The sequence below is a fragment of the Colletes latitarsis genome, chromosome 7 (genome assembly GCF_051014445.1).
Source record: "Colletes latitarsis isolate SP2378_abdomen chromosome 7, iyColLati1, whole genome shotgun sequence".
NCBI classification, from domain to species: Eukaryota; Metazoa; Arthropoda; class Insecta; order Hymenoptera; family Colletidae; genus Colletes; species Colletes latitarsis.
In genome coordinates, this window is record NC_135140.1 from 18,305,412 (window position 1) to 18,321,096 (window position 15,685).

General features: G+C 40.5%; 1 protein-coding gene across 1 annotated transcript; it reads left to right on the forward strand.

Annotated features, from left to right (window-relative positions):
* Positions 1-1,207: 1,207 nt before the first annotated feature.
* LOC143343730 (pyrokinin-1 receptor) lies at positions 1,208-13,713 on the forward strand. Its single transcript, XM_076768925.1, has 3 exons — positions 1,208-2,464; positions 11,398-11,621; positions 12,500-13,713. The coding sequence occupies exons 1-3, from the start codon at positions 1,615-1,617 to the stop codon at positions 13,073-13,075; spliced, it is 1,650 nt and encodes a 549-aa protein (XP_076625040.1). The 5' UTR covers positions 1,208-1,614; the 3' UTR covers positions 13,076-13,713.
* The last annotated feature ends 1,972 nt before the right edge of the window (positions 13,714-15,685 follow it).

A 15,685-nucleotide genomic window follows, 5' to 3' on the forward strand; every position in this document is an offset into this window, starting at 1 on the left:
TATAGTATCAAAAACTACGTCATATTTGACTTTTAAGAATTAAATAGGGTTATGGTTAAATTATAGGGCGGTTGTGCTCTATAATGTTGCTCTAGCCACTATATTTGAATATGGGCCTCTAATTTATAGCTATCTCCTTGCATCTATAATGGTGTCTTAGTGTCTAACAGTAGCTACAGAAATAGACCCGTATTAATATTTATCCTATGCAAATGAGGCAGTCGATTGCATTCCATGCGTTAGCATCGACGATGTATGGCCACGGTAGCCGCGATTGTACCTATCATAATAATTATTCCGCACTACGATAGGTCAGCCACTGTTACCCAAGAGATTTGGCCTATACGAGCAACCATGAATCATTCTCATGGTGGTTATTACAGTGGATGCATGGCTATACTAAAATTGAAGTCATCTGAAGGCTTCTGAAAGAATGCCTGGAGTAAATCCTATTCACCCAATATTATTCAGTGTCCTAGAAGATGATAATAATAGGGTGCAACTATAGGGGACGACTCCAAAATCTGAATAACACTAGCTCCTTTAAGGGACAAGTTAGCGATCCTCATAATCGTTAGAGATTTAGTAGAATGCAACAACTATGACGACTATAATTTCAGACCAAGGACTCCCCAGTCTGACACGCTCCTTAAAGCCGCTGGTTTAACGGTATCTCGAATTGTTGCACCCTCAAGTGAATTAGTGTCGGGATAGAGACATTCCAAACCAACGCTTAATCTGCTCGCTTACTCGATATGGGAGACTTCGATCGATATTCGATCAGCAGTGCAAGCTTCAAATTTCATTTTTAAAAATAACTCAATCTTCTAGACAATTCAAGGACCAAATACGACTATACATAAATTACTATATTTTTTTATCAACGGACAGCAGTTCTAACAAAAGAGGCTCCAAGAATACATAAAAATCAGAAGATCGCAACAAAAACGTTTTCAAACCTAACCCAGACCAACTCAAACGATAGAAAACCAGCTCCAGTGGATGCTTTGTGCACCGAACGGCGTTTCCTCGAATCCCTGAGACAAAAGAAACGTTCGTTCCTCATTTAAATTTCAAACAAAATTGGTAATCAATTTTTTCTTCGGTCATCAAAACAGTAAAAAGTCGCCTTTCACGCCACGAAAGATTAATTCGTTTGACATAATATTTACAGGCCAGAGGACGGGCAAGGACGCGCGTAAGGAAACACGAGGGAGATGTTCTCGAGCGCGTGGACGCGTCCGTCGTACGGAGGCGCGCAGAAGCGTCCGTCGACCGGCGTCGTAGGTCGCGTCGGTGGCATCCTCAGTCGTGATTCGCGCGGCGCCCGTGACGGTTCGACGGTCCCCTGTCCGACTCGTAATTTGAAAAATCACCAGGTGTCATCGAATCCCCGTGTCACCACGCCCAACAACAACAGCGTTCCGTTTTCGCGAAACTGAGAAACCAGTTCGCGTGGAAACCGGTAGCCGCGTGCCCTGGCCCTTAAATGGACCGAACGAGTTGTCTCGCCCCTCCCGAGGACCGTCATCCTTCGTCCACCGAACGATCCTTCAATCAGTGTCCGAGATAATATGATCAATCGATGACTATCCGCGCGGGCAAACAATCGACATGATCGAAGGCGAGATAGAAGTCACCGCTATGGACCTGCTAGGCACGCTGAGCACCGAGCTGAGCAACGAGTCCTACCTCGCCATCCAGAACTTCTCCAACCATCACAACAGGCTCGAGGACCCGTCGAAGAAGGTCCAACAGATGCCTTCTCGCAGAGACTCGCTCTACATAGTCGTCCCAGTGACCATCATCTACGTGTCGATCTTCGTGACCGGTCTGATCGGCAACATCAGCACGTGCATCGTGATCGCGCGCAACAAGTCGATGCACACGGCGACCAACTACTATTTGTTCAGTCTGGCGGTGTCGGACCTGTTGCTGCTGGTCTCCGGCCTGCCAGGGGAGATCTACTTCGTCTGGTGCAAGTACTGCTACATATTCAGCGAGAGATTCTGCATTTTGCGTGGCCTGGCGGCGGAGACGTCGACCAACGCGTCGGTGCTCACCATCACCGCATTCACCATAGAGAGATACGTGGCCATTTGTCATCCCTTCCTCGCCCACACCATGTCCAAGCTGTCCAGGGTGGTAAAGCTGATCCTGATCGTGTGGCTGGTGGCACTGTCGTTCGCGCTGCCCCAGGCCCTACAGTTCGGCCTCGTCGAACACGAGATAGACCCTACTATGGTGATATGCACCTTGAAGAGGACCTTGGTGAGGTACTCGTTCCAGCTGTCCACCATATTCTTCCTCGTGTTGCCTATGAGCCTAATCACCGTGCTCTACATCCTCATCGGGCTGAAGCTCAGGAAGTCGAACATGATGAAGAGGAGACCTGGCAGGGAGGAGGGCGGAAGCTGCAAGCATCATCCTGGAAGGTCGTCCAGGAGGGTCGTGAAGATGCTCGGTGAGTTGCAAAAGCTTTACCAGATTTGGCTGGCGAATTTGTTCTCGATTAGGCGTCGAAACTGTATTGTCTCGATATAAGACCGAAATTTAGGTCCATTATGAAAGTTACTCGGAATAAGAAGTCATCGAAACTGTTTTATAACTGTTTTCGAGCACTGGTTTGTGTAGGTTAATGAGGATATAGGAACCTCGACACTGTTCACTGATTTCGCAATCAACTTTTAAGCAGTTCTTCCACTCATCCCCCTACCATTTTTAAATTAAGAAGTTTTTAAGTTTCTTTAAGATAATGAAGCAGTATGAAAGCTGATTGTCGAAGCAAGAGTGTTAGAAAACTTTTTTTTAGTTTTATATTCTTTTTTTTAAATATTTCGAACATCGTAAATCGTTGCTAAATTACAGTAACAACCCCTTTAAACTTGACTTTGTCAATCCTTTCCTTCTTCGTATTCATTAAAAGAAATTTTTGTTCTGTTTTGAGTGTTATCCTACACACAAAAGGTAATCCCTTTTGATCTCAAAAAGCTATTAAAAAATCGAATGTCCAGGAAAATCCTGGGATTATACACAGTGTATTTTTTAACATTGACTCCGATTTTTTAGAAATTTTTACCAAAAAACATTTCGAACAAAAACTGATGGACTTTTGAATACTCCAGGATATTAAAAATTTCCATAAAAAGTCAAGTTTCTTCTCTGTTCATATACAACCCCCTTAAAAGAGATGGAAAACCTGTTTCTTTTCCTCGAGAATTTCTCTACCGCAAGGGAACCAATGGAAAACATGAAATTCGCTTTGTAAATTGTGAGAATGGTACTAAAGTTCATTACTTCCTTCGTTTGTACGTTATTATTAAATGGTAATCATTTGCCTTGGAATCGGGCCTCTGGTTCCTCGACGATGGTTAGGTAAACACGATCGTTTTCATGAGATATTGCCCAAAAATGAATATTTTTTTAATACACGACCTCTCGGAAATTCTGTGTTTTATTCAGCAAGAATGGAAGGCGAATTTCTGAAAGACAGTAGCGGAATATTAAATCCCCAAAGACGCTACCGGTTCTGAGTTCGAACGTGCCCCTTAAACGAAACCGAAAACAGCATAGTTCCATGCAAATTCAGTATTTCCAACGTAAATATTTTTTTTATACAAAATTAAATATTTCGAAGATGGTCGTCTCTCTCTGCCGAAAAGTAGTTTTTGGGAATTTATTCCGAAGTGGTACGATCGATAAAAAAAGAATTATATACTGCTCCATCAACCAGAAAGATTAACATTTTATTCCCGTTCATTTTTATGCTCGAAACGTATAAAATTTTTGCATCCCGCTATCCAATTTTGAACCATGATACGTAGGAATGTTTTGCATCGTTGTTACGAACAAAATTTTTTGTTTTATTTATTAAATTTTATGTACGATCGAAGTGGTGAGGTTAACGATTGATTTTTAAATATGGCGCCCTGTCAGGTTTCAGAATCATGGCGCCATTAACTTACTAGCTTTGCTCCAAAATATTTCACGCAGTTTCTACCACAAAATTAACACTAATAATTACACAGAAATAGGCATGGACATTATATAGCATTTGATCGCCAAACCTAATTCCTTTCTCCGTAGATATAACCAGGGACTGTAATTACAGCTATCTGTTTGCTTTGTTTCAAAATAACTAACAGCGTATATAAACGCCACAGATAATCTCGGCGACCTTTAAAGCGCATCGAAACTTTAATGGGCCGATTACGCGATTTATGACACCGTGATGCAGCAATAGTCGCAGATGGGAATCGACATTCTTAACACCAACAGCCATAATTAATGTGTACTAATTGATTACAATATAAATGTTATCCACGAGCAACTGTATCAGGAAGCTTTAGCAAATTCTTCGTCAATTTAATGACTTCGTTTCGGTGTCGTTCGACGAATCTGTGCGTCATTAATAAATTCGACTGCACTTTGAACCCTTACTAAAATAAAACTGCATAAATGAGTCGAAAATTTATTCTTAAGAAACGTCTTTCTGGTTGGTATATTGCACAACCGTATTTTATGTTCCAAGACCACGAAACGAACGGCCATTTGCAATGGATGAAACATGAAAATGGGGGTCTAAGACTTTATGGCTATTTACAACATTTTTTAAAGATTCTCCACCTTTTAAAAATACTTTATTTGAAAAATATCGTTTTTATTTTTCCTCCTGTGGCCCCACCATGATGGTGACGGAAGAAACAAAGTAAAATAGTTCATTTACGCTAGAAAGTAACGTTCTGTAGACTGCGCGAACATTATGTTCATCGAATTGCTTTTATGTTGCAATATAGTCTACTCTACGCAGGATGAGATACCGTCGCTATTTCAGTATACTGTTTGAATAGCGCTGTATATACTTAAGCTTCTATTACAAACAACGATCAACCACGATTTACGAATATTGATGTTCCGCTAGTTTAAACTGGTTCATAAGGCAACAAACAGAGATTGTTTCGGTCGATTTGAGAAATTTCAATCGAGAGATAATAAAATGTCTCCATCTTCGTTAATTTTAATATTCCTTTTGTAAAATCAGATTTGAAAAACGTGTTTCTTTTGTAACTGATATCCGCCATCTTGAATCCATCATTTCTTTCTATTTGAACGATGATGTTCTCATTTCTTGGGCATTCCAAAAACGAAGGCAGGGAATTTCTATATAAATATTTCATTCTATGTATAAAAAATAGACTTTAATCCCATCCAGCCTTCAATGACTCCTATCTGAGGACTTAACAGATTTAAGTAGACTTCTCTAGGACGAAAAACAAATATAGCTAACCTATTTCTCTCTAGTAAAAAGTTAAAAGCCCTCGGTATATTCCTCTACATCCTTGACCAGAGTTAATCCATACCTAACAGGACCACTAGTCACTTCAGCAAACTTTAACATGATTGTCTCCTTCGTCTAGACCTGGTAGCTCCAATAGTTACTTCACGTAATTCTACCATAAGTATTAGCTACTTCATCTGGACTTGATACGATCATTAGACACTTAATATAGACCTTATATAGAAATTAGCTACCTTTCCTAGACCTAACACCGATCGTCTACCTCATTAAGACCTAAAACGATGTGGTGTAGACTGGATTTAATCGTTAGTTACCTAGTCTAGACACAGCCATTAGCTACCTCGTGTAGACGTACCCTAATTAGACACACTGAAAGTCATTAGCTAATATTTTCCAGTCGTACCCGAGTCCTTCGGAGCATGATAAACGAGAATTTCAGTTAGCATTACTCTACCTCGATCGGTTCCGTAGGTCCTGGATGAAGGATCTCGATAATTCATTAGCAAATATATCATTAAATTTGAGACCCACGACTCCGTCGAAACAGTAGCAAAACACTGTCGCGGGTGCTCGTTTATCATGGTCCTAAGAAACGTATACGAAGCAGAACAGTGCTGGTGACGTTCTCAAAAATTACATTAGTCGCATCGATCGTGACGCGACTGCATTTACGTCCACGAGGGTAGCTAACGCGACTGTTGGTTGCCAGACCTCTTTTTTTTATGGTGCACCCTGACCACGTGATAGAGTCTCGTCGAACCTTGTACCAACCAAAAATCAGATAATGGCCTCAAATGCGGTGTTAGAACCCTGGCAACCGCCAAGATACAACACAGAATCGCTATGCTTTGAAAAAGCTCAATTTGCCCCCTGATTAGAACAACCCCCCACATCATCTCCACCTAACGTCATTGTACAATTATGATTCCTAAGAAGTCAGAGGCCCATAGTCACCAGGTCTAATGATCACACGACTATTCGTTACTTAGATGAAGGGGGGGTCAATAACTATGTCACCTGAATCAAATGTGACTCTGATTAAGACCTAATTTAGCTATTAGCAATGTAATATAAATGTAGAATGACCACGTGCTACTTAGTTTAGATCAAATTTGCCTAATATAAGTAGACTCTAACAACCCGCCTGGTACATACTTAAACTAACCTCACCCTAAACGTGATCCAGCCCTACTCAAACGATACACGTAGTATATCAGTTTCGGTACAGCTTTGCCTGTCGGTATGAAAATCACACCAGTATTAACTCCCTGGGTAAAGCTCTTACCCAGAAAATCGTTCATCATCCCTTCAGATAACACCTTGTGACAACCTCCTGCATTCACTATCACAGAGCTATCGAACCAATCTTCTTCCCGTACATTCTAGCTCCACCGTCGACTCCTGCGTGTTCAGTGTTCTGAAATCTAAGTCAAGGCTTTAGGTTTTAGAGCAACCTATTGATGAGTCCATTTAGCAGAAACAAGACGAGACGACCGTCTCGTTTCCACCCCCTGTCCTCCCAGCGCCATAATCCCTTCCTGCCGCCCCTGTCGCGTGGAAAGACCTCGTTCGAATAGGTAGACCAAAACCAGGCTACCTAAGTGAAAAGTTCAAGGGGATGTAACGAAGGGGAAAAGTTCTCCCTGCATAGCCAGCAATTACCAACTGACTCTGTCACCATATCCTTCACTGAGTTTCTCATTAATAATAAGATTACCGCGATTACTAATTATACGACACTCTGGTTTCTTTTTAATTAAAAATTCCTCCTTCCTCTGTCGTGTATGTTAATTAAACATAATAGAATCAATAATTTCTGTTGAAATTTTCGAAGCTTACGTTATTTTAAACCTCTGCAATTTGACAAATGAGATTCAACAGTCTTTTTCAGGAATTGAAAAATCTTTATGTAAAATTTTTATGCTCTATATATTATAAATAATCGTTAAGTATAGTTATTTTACCAAGGCAATGGCAATTACAAGAGGTTTCAGGCCACTAAGATAAATAAAAACTCATAAGGGGGCCACGAGCATCGAAAAAGTTTGAGAAACAATGGCCTAATCTATAGTTTCTCGTTTTCCACCAACTTTTTTTTATCTCCTACTATTTATCTGTTCTCGAACAGGTTTTGGCAAACTTGTTTCAAGAAGGGCCGGATAGTAAATGTTTTATTTGTCTTGCGTGCCACGGGGTAAAATCGAACATAACGTACACATACACGGGGTGTGCTAAAATTAATGGCCCTTGCTTCTGACTGCGTATAACATTCGCCAAAGTAAGAATCAAGAAAAAAACATTTGATTCTATCAAAGAATAATACGCGTCTCATAATTTGTAACAATTTCCACTGCAATTAAACGTACTAAGCGCCATCCAGAACGAGGGAGAGTCACTGTCGAAAATTCTGACAACAGATCATTCGAAAACTAATGAAACGAAATCCGAGGGTTACGATGGGGAAGATTAGCCGTGAAACCGGAAGAAGTGATCGATCACTTCGACAAGTGGTGAAAAATGGCCTCGAACTTCGCCCCCATAAACGTCAAAAGCGTGAACTCCTCGGCCAGGAAGATGCTGATGGGATGTAATGGATGACAATCCACAAAATGAGAGAATCAAGGATTCCAAAATCTCTGAACCATCTGCAATTGTATCAATTCATTTTGATTTTGTTTTTATTTATCGATCGTCATATCTCTGAGCAAACTGTTGCTCGAATAATGGTGTAAAAATGTCTGGCTTGATTTAAAGCCAAGTCGAAGGAAACCAGTTACCGTTAAGCCTATAAAAATTCACGATGAAAAATGTGTAATATAGGAAAAACCACACATTTCCCGCGTGATGATAGCTCATCGTTAATATTCCCCGGTCATTTGTCAACTTTTCCCAGACTATCATCAACAGGTGATGAATGCACGGTCCGAAGACTAGACCGATACGAGATTTAATCATCGAGATATTGCAATTTCGTAACATTATGGTCAATAATGCGAGGTTACGAAACTTGGATCACTCCCACGCGACCTATCGATTCTCCATATCGTTTGATTTTGGCGCCCTTGTGAGGTGCTTGCAAAGCAAGAATTTCTAACCTATAACTTTCACCCATGGGAAAAATTTTAATGGGGGATTCTAGAGGCCAAAATAAGACGAAAATCAAGAACATCAATTTCTTGATTGAGGCGTCGTTAAAAAGTTATTAAAAAATTTCAAATCATTTTGAAAAAATTATGTTTGGTTGCGGGGGTCAATTATAAGCATTTTTGGTGAATAGACATAACTTCGAAATCGTACCCACTTTCGAGAAAAAAATTCTAGAAGGTGTGAAATTTTTCGACGAAAAAGAAAAATTTCAAATCGTTCTAAAAAAAATATTTTTAGTTACAGGAGTCGATTATAAGCATTTTTAGTGAATAGACATACCCCCGAAATCCTACGCAGTTTCGAGAAAAAAATTCGAGAAGGTGTGAAATTTTTCGGCGAAATTAAAATATTTCAAATCATTCTGAAAAAAATATTGTTAGCTAGGGGGGTAAATTACAATCATTTTTTGTGAATAGACATACCCCCGAAATCCTACCCACTTTCGAGAAAAAAATTCGAGAAGGTGTGAAATATTTCGGCGAAATTAAAATATTTCAAATTGTTCTGAAAAAAATATTGTTAGCTAGGGGAGTCAATTAGAATCATTTTTGGTCAATACACATACCCCCGAAATCTTACCCACTTTCGAGAAAAAAATTCGAGAAGGTGTGAAATTTTTCGGCGAAATTAAAATATTTCAAATCGTTCTGAAAAAAATATTGTTAGCTAGGGGGGTAAATTACAATCATTTTTTGTGAATAGACATACCCCCGAAATCCTACCCACTTTCGAGAAAAAAATTCGAGAAGGTGTGAAATTTTTCGACGAAATTAAAATATTTCAAATCGTTCTGAAAAAAATATTATTAGCTAGGGGGGTCAATTACAATCATTTTTGGTCAATACACATACCCTCGAAATCCTACCCACTTTCGAGAAAAAAATTCGAGAAGGTGTGAAATTTTTCGACGAAATTAAAATATTTCAAATCGTTCTGAAAAAAATATTATTAGCTAGGGGGGTCAATTACAATTATTTTTGGTCAATACACATACCCCCGAAATCCTACCCACTTTCGAGAAAAAAATTCGAGAAGGTGTGAAATTTTTCGATGAAATTAAAATATTTTAAATCGTTCTGAAAAAAATATTATTAGTTAGGGGGGTCAATTACAATCATTTTTTGTGAATAGCCATACCCCCGAAATCCTGCACATTTTCGAGAAAAAAATTCCGTACGAACGGAACTTTAAACGTTAACAACTTTTTAACGAAGCTTCCATCAACAAATTAATATTCTTGATTTTCGTCTTATTTCGGCCTCTAGAACCCCTCGGGGTGGCCAAACACCCTGTATATTTTCACCAATATGAGTTGCCACTGACATAACACATTTCTTACTGTCTTTTTGTGGAAACGTAACCGGAAAAGACCTGCAGTTAATTTCGTTTGAGCGAAGAAAACCACCTTTAATTATTCACCCTGCAAGCACGTGGAAAGCCTTCACAAAGTATAAATCTCTCCTTAATTGCTTCGTTAATTACCACTGAAGCTATCGTGGCAGAAAATTTAAGCAAACATTCCCTTAACTTTGTAGAATATTGTTTTTCAAAGTGGGGGGAATCGAAACACGAAATATATTTTGTACAAACCTCACTTTCGTCATTTTTTAAATCAATACTATTCAAAAATTAATAATAGCAAACGTTGTTTAATTTAATCTCGACGAAGAAACGTTGAAAATTATCTAGAAGTTATTGGACAGAAAAGGCTTTTACAGCAAGGAATAAAATTGTTTTAATTAGTCCGTTGGACGTGGAACTTTAAAGTTCAAGGGAAAAGATTAGGTTAAGAACAACGTGTAGCTGCATCTCGAAAAGAATTCTTTGGATTTTTTCTGGAAGGCATCTGGAAATTATATTCATAAATCTCGCGGTAACTTAAACAAATCACGGTAGGAAAATACTTGGCTTAAACCCTAAACCAGGGACTCTCGATCTTGTTAAAAAAAGAATTAATAACAAAAGTACCTCAGTCTCTATAAAAGAAACATTTAATGGCTATTAAAACCTGGAGCATTACTTTTTAAGATGTTCTTTCTTTTATGGAAGTAAGTTACTTTCTTAAATTAAAAAACCGTCCTCGGCCTTGATTATTAATGAACTACTCGGTAAGGCATTGATTATTATCGTTTACTTTCAACGCCATTTGAGCTGTTTACACTTCATACTTATATGGAAGTTCCTGCTGAATAATACGCCACTCGGTGAAATTATCTGAAAGCTGTGACTTTCGTAGCAGTAACCTAAAATAGATTCTTGCTAGAGATTGATCAAAATAATATTTTACTGGTCGTAAACTATAGAAGCAGACGTTAATAATGGCTGTTAGAAAACATATTTCCCATCTAGTACGTCAAGAATCTTTAAAGTCACTGAGTGATTTGCTTTTGCAACATTTCGTTCGCAACGCTGTGCACGAAATGCCATTAATATTAGCGTCGCTTCGACGCACGTTGAGTGCAATATCTTGGCATTTGGTAAACTCCGATGCTTGAATAGTTAAATTTAGTGAAATGGATGGTAATTTATGCCTTCTATCGCGATCGAAATGTATGGCTAGATGATTTAATGCAACAATTCCATCACATAGTTTCGAGAATCCATTTTGTAGTTGTGACGTCGCCTCCCGTGCTCGCCACCAGAGGGGTCGCGCTCTCGCAAGCGCTCGACCGACCCCTCCGTTGCTATATATACACTCCTCGAACGTAGAAAGAACATAGATATATACTACATTCAAAAATAAGATTCTAAGTTCTATTGAACCGGTGCTTTGGACCAATCACAACCATGTCAATAAATCCAGTCACTCCGTATAATTTCTTGAGGTTATGTTTCCTTGACATCAATTAGAACCGTTAAACTGCTACTAATTGCTCGTCCTTGACTCCACAGTGAAAGCATTTGCACCCGAAGAATATTCAATCAACTAAATCACGTTAACTCTGTTGCAGTCGCGGTGGTGATAGCATTCTTCGTCTGCTGGGCGCCGTTTCACGTGCAACGACTGGTCTACATCTACGGCACGAAACCAGACCGCATATCCTCCAACAGCATATGGATAGAGAACTTCCATCTTCTCATGACCTACATATCTGGCGTTTTCTACTACGTGTCCACGACGATTAACCCTATTCTCTACAACATCATGTCCAACAAATTCCGCGTTGCTTTCATGGTGAGTAACGTCGTCTCCCCGTGGGTGGAACTCGAAAGGAAGCGCAGTGGAAGAGATATACAGCGACCTCGTTAAGAGCAGCGAGGTGCAAATACCGGGTAGCACACGCTTGAGTGACGGAAGCTAAGGGTCCACGAATTTTATGTGCTATTTCTAGTCGCTGCACAGATTTACTTTGTACCACTCGCTGCACTTTATGGCGGAGCCAACGAGAGATACGACAATGGAAGCCTATTTGTTCCGTCGTTGGTGAACTTAACCCCCTCCGATTGGGTAGCATCCATTGATTAAAACAGTATCTTTCGTTCACTCTACCACGAGTTAAAAGAAAATTAATATACCCACCTAGTCCTATGCGATAATAGAAGCAAGGTGGTATGAGATTTCTACTAACCAAACCCTCCATAGTGGCTATTCTCAAGTATGCAATAAGGAGACTCTGGGAATCCCAAAGGACATGTGATACTTCCCTCCCCATAATTTAGCCTCATATTTCGTTATCCCTGATCACTGTTAGGACCCCATGATGGCCCAAAGCTAATGCTTCAAGGACTTTGGAGTCCATTATGGAAATCCCCTTCTTTATTACGTGGAGCAAATCTTCTTCAGACACTTTACCTCCCTGAAGTGAGGAGGCAAAGTAGTGTCTAACTTTTATCTACTAAAATCCTCAGTCATCGTCCTCGAACATGTAAGGGGGAATCCCGGAAACTCCTACACTTTTCCCCTCATCTCGACAGTGCGTGATCTCTGTGCAATAGCAACGCGAGCGAGGAAGAACCCTAATCGATCCTTCGCCCGCCGCGTAGCCAACCTCTCGATCGACCACCCCGCCGTTCCAACCCACGTACCAACGAGCTGTAATTTTGTTTTTTCAGGAAACACTGTGGAAGAGGTGCAGGCTGCCAGGTCTGCCGCTTCGAAACGGCCAACGTTCCTACTCCAGTCTATCCAAATCCCAGCCGAGGATGATGGGCTCCAGGACAGCTGCTACAGCAGGCACTGCGTTGCCTCACGAGAGCACGGATTGTTCCGGGAATTCTGGCCGGGACGAAAGCCCGAAGCAGACCACCTCGTTGATGGAACAGGCGGCGACGAAGGCTCAGAAAACCGAGAAGAAACAGACGGAATCGAACGGTAGGGAGATCAGAGACACGAAGATAGTCGATGACGTCCATAACAAGGGCTCTTTCAAGGATCAGATGAACGGGGATTCTAGGAGGCCTGTGTCAGCAAAATACACGACGGTGAAAGTATCGAACGTCGACGGTTCCGGAAAGAAATGGTGGCGACTGTTAAAGTGGTATCCTGGTCTCGAATCTCTGAAGCTTGCCAGGAGGACCACCTACGCAGTACCGGAAAATCGCATTCTGGAGAACAACGAGCTCCGACGGGAGGAATTCTCGATGACCATGTGCAATGTGCACGAGGCGAACGACGAGAGGCCCGCTTGAAGGGCGATCCGTGGTCTAAAGAACAGGTTTAATTAGTAACGAACGAGCAAGGTTTAGTACTACATACGTGACACGAGAACAGTAATGAACAGTAATGAAGTCTCGCGTTTGACGCGGTACTAAACGACCCACTCGTTTGATGTGAAACGATGCAAAGAGGACATTGTAAACTGGGCTAACGTCTCGAGTGAAATGACCGAACCATCAGAGAGGAAATGTAGGAGATCCTTGCGTTTCATTTTTCAGTGTGAATAACTAGACTATCGAGTCTGCTGTATATTTGACAAATTTAAGCCTGTCCAAGTGACTCTGACATGGTAGAGATTCAGCCCCAATTCCGCCTTACCCTAGCCTAACTAAGCGTAGAGAGTATAATCGACCTAACCACATCCAACCCAGATTTAACCATACATTAGTTTAAGTTGTATTTAAGAATCCAAATCAAACTCAGAGCTGACCTTACTCCTTGGACTCGCCAACCATAACCTAAAACTCAACATGGAGGTAAAGCAATAGAGCAATCGTTTCAAAACATTCTTGATTCCCTAAACTGATCCCTAGAGCAGCTATTCTATAAATATCGAAAAAGAAAGATGTCTCGATGCTAACAAAAAATATTAAAAGGTTAAATTCAAGAAGTAGAGTCAAAGAATTCTATCACAGCGCTGTCCTCCCACCCCAAAGGGTAGAATCGCTTTGCGAATTAATGGGATTAGAGGTTAGTCCCGCCTCGACGTTGTCGAAAACTTTGTCTTTTTGCGAGGACGTGACGCCAACCGTAAAACGCGTTAATCCGAATAAATTGCGGGTAATCACGAACCCGTAGTGTACATTGAAAGTTTTAACGGAGCAATTCCTGGGGGTTTAGCCTTGGACCGATTCGACACCAACAAGACTGATCCTTATTAATCATAATTATTACGAAAAAAGTGAATCCTGTTCGCTGAGTTTTCAATGATCGTCCAAAAACAGACGAAGCTCCCTGGTTTTAAAGTCGCTGACACGTAGACACGTGACATGCTCAGTCAGTTTGACGCCTAGGGCAACCCTTAGGGCGAACACATGAGGCCACAAATGAAACAGAATATGATACATTTCTCCTGCCAGATCCGGTAGAATAATTGTATTTCATCGTTTCTCCGACGGAAGCGCTAATAGTAGAGGAGGACTTTTTTGGTCCAGTGAACGTATCGACAACAAAATGGAGCCTCATATGATGTGTAAGTATGCTTCCTCCCTCGTAAAACATGGAAATTTCGAATCATGTATCGTATATGAGTAGCCAATAAATTGAATAGAGGTACGAGAAATGCGAGGAGTATAAATCATGGTTATAAATCGCTTGGGAATATATTCGTATCAGGTTCACAGTGACGCGCGTTGATCATAGATTTCCGTACCCTTTACTGAACCGTACGAATTCGAGATAAGAAAGCCCGTTGCTTTCTACACTGACAAACGATATATTCTATATATATATATACAAGCACACACACAAAATTTGTTAAACACAAAGTGTATCGAGTCCTCACTGACGGCCATTTTATCCCGACTGCTGGCAACTCTGCCCACAGTTTATAAAGGACCGACAGGACACGTAAGTTGAACTTGTCGAACTCACATACACGTGAGTTAACCTAAATCAGATCAAACTGAAATCTACTCGAGAACTCGCATAGGGATTAGTGAGTCGTTATTTAATTGTATCCCGTAAGAGGAGAAAATGTACATAAAATAATTGGAAATCTGATTTCTAGATTAAGTTTAATCTTTGATAGTTGTTAATGGTACCCAGCACACGTTATTGACGTAGAGAATATTTTATGTACGTCTCTGTATGTTGCTAAAATAGAAATGTGTATATCCGTCGAACGACAATGGAGAACTGTCGATCTTATTGGAGTCATAGATATCATCGCCATGCTACTGTGGAGAAATCCTACGCGGATCATCGGAAGCAATCTGGAGAATGTGATATTATTTATTGTGTAATTGTTAGAAATGTATAATATCGTATGTAATTATCTTAAACGTAACTATTTGCTTAGATTCATTCTACGGCCCCTCGTTTGCGTTGTTTGTAAGTCGATGTATTTTCAGTAATAATATTTTTGATAAACATAGACAAGAGTTGAAATTTACTATCATCGTCGTTGCACCTTTTACGCAGGATGTCCCAAAATGATTAATAAACAGTGTCCAAAGCTTCTTACTACATTATAGTAACTACAGTAGTGTCAGCATAAGTTAAAGAAAGTGTGACCCATCGGTGGTACATGATTTGCACAGCCATCTACGGCAAAACGCCCAAGTTTGTCGCGGATAGTTTGTTATCTCCAACGATAGATGGCGCTTATTTACCGACCTCAAACCCCCTGGTGTTAAAACGCCCAAGTTTGTCGTGGAATAGTTCTTTATCTCCAACGCTAGATGGCGCCTATTTCCCGACATCACACCCTCTGGTGCTAAAACGCCCAAGTTTGTCGAGAAATCCATCTAGCGTGGACGATACGAACTATTCCACGACAAACTTGGGCGTTTTAGCACCAGAGGGTTCGAGGTCAGGAAATATGCGCCATCTAACGTTGAAGATAACGAACTATTCCACGA

What these genes read in the sequence shown, in the direction of transcription:
- LOC143343730 (XM_076768925.1), top strand. Translation starts at nt 1,615, where the DNA reads ATGATCGAAGGCGAGATAGAAGTCACCGCTATGGACCTGCTAGGCACG. An exon ending in GAGGGTCGTGAAGATGCTCG is followed by an intron (nt 2,465 to 11,397) that starts GTGAGTTGCAAA and finishes ACTCTGTTGCAG; the next exon opens with TCGCGGTGGTGATAGCATTC. An exon ending in AATTCCGCGTTGCTTTCATG is followed by an intron (nt 11,622 to 12,499) that starts GTGAGTAACGTC and finishes TTGTTTTTTCAG; the next exon opens with GAAACACTGTGGAAGAGGTG.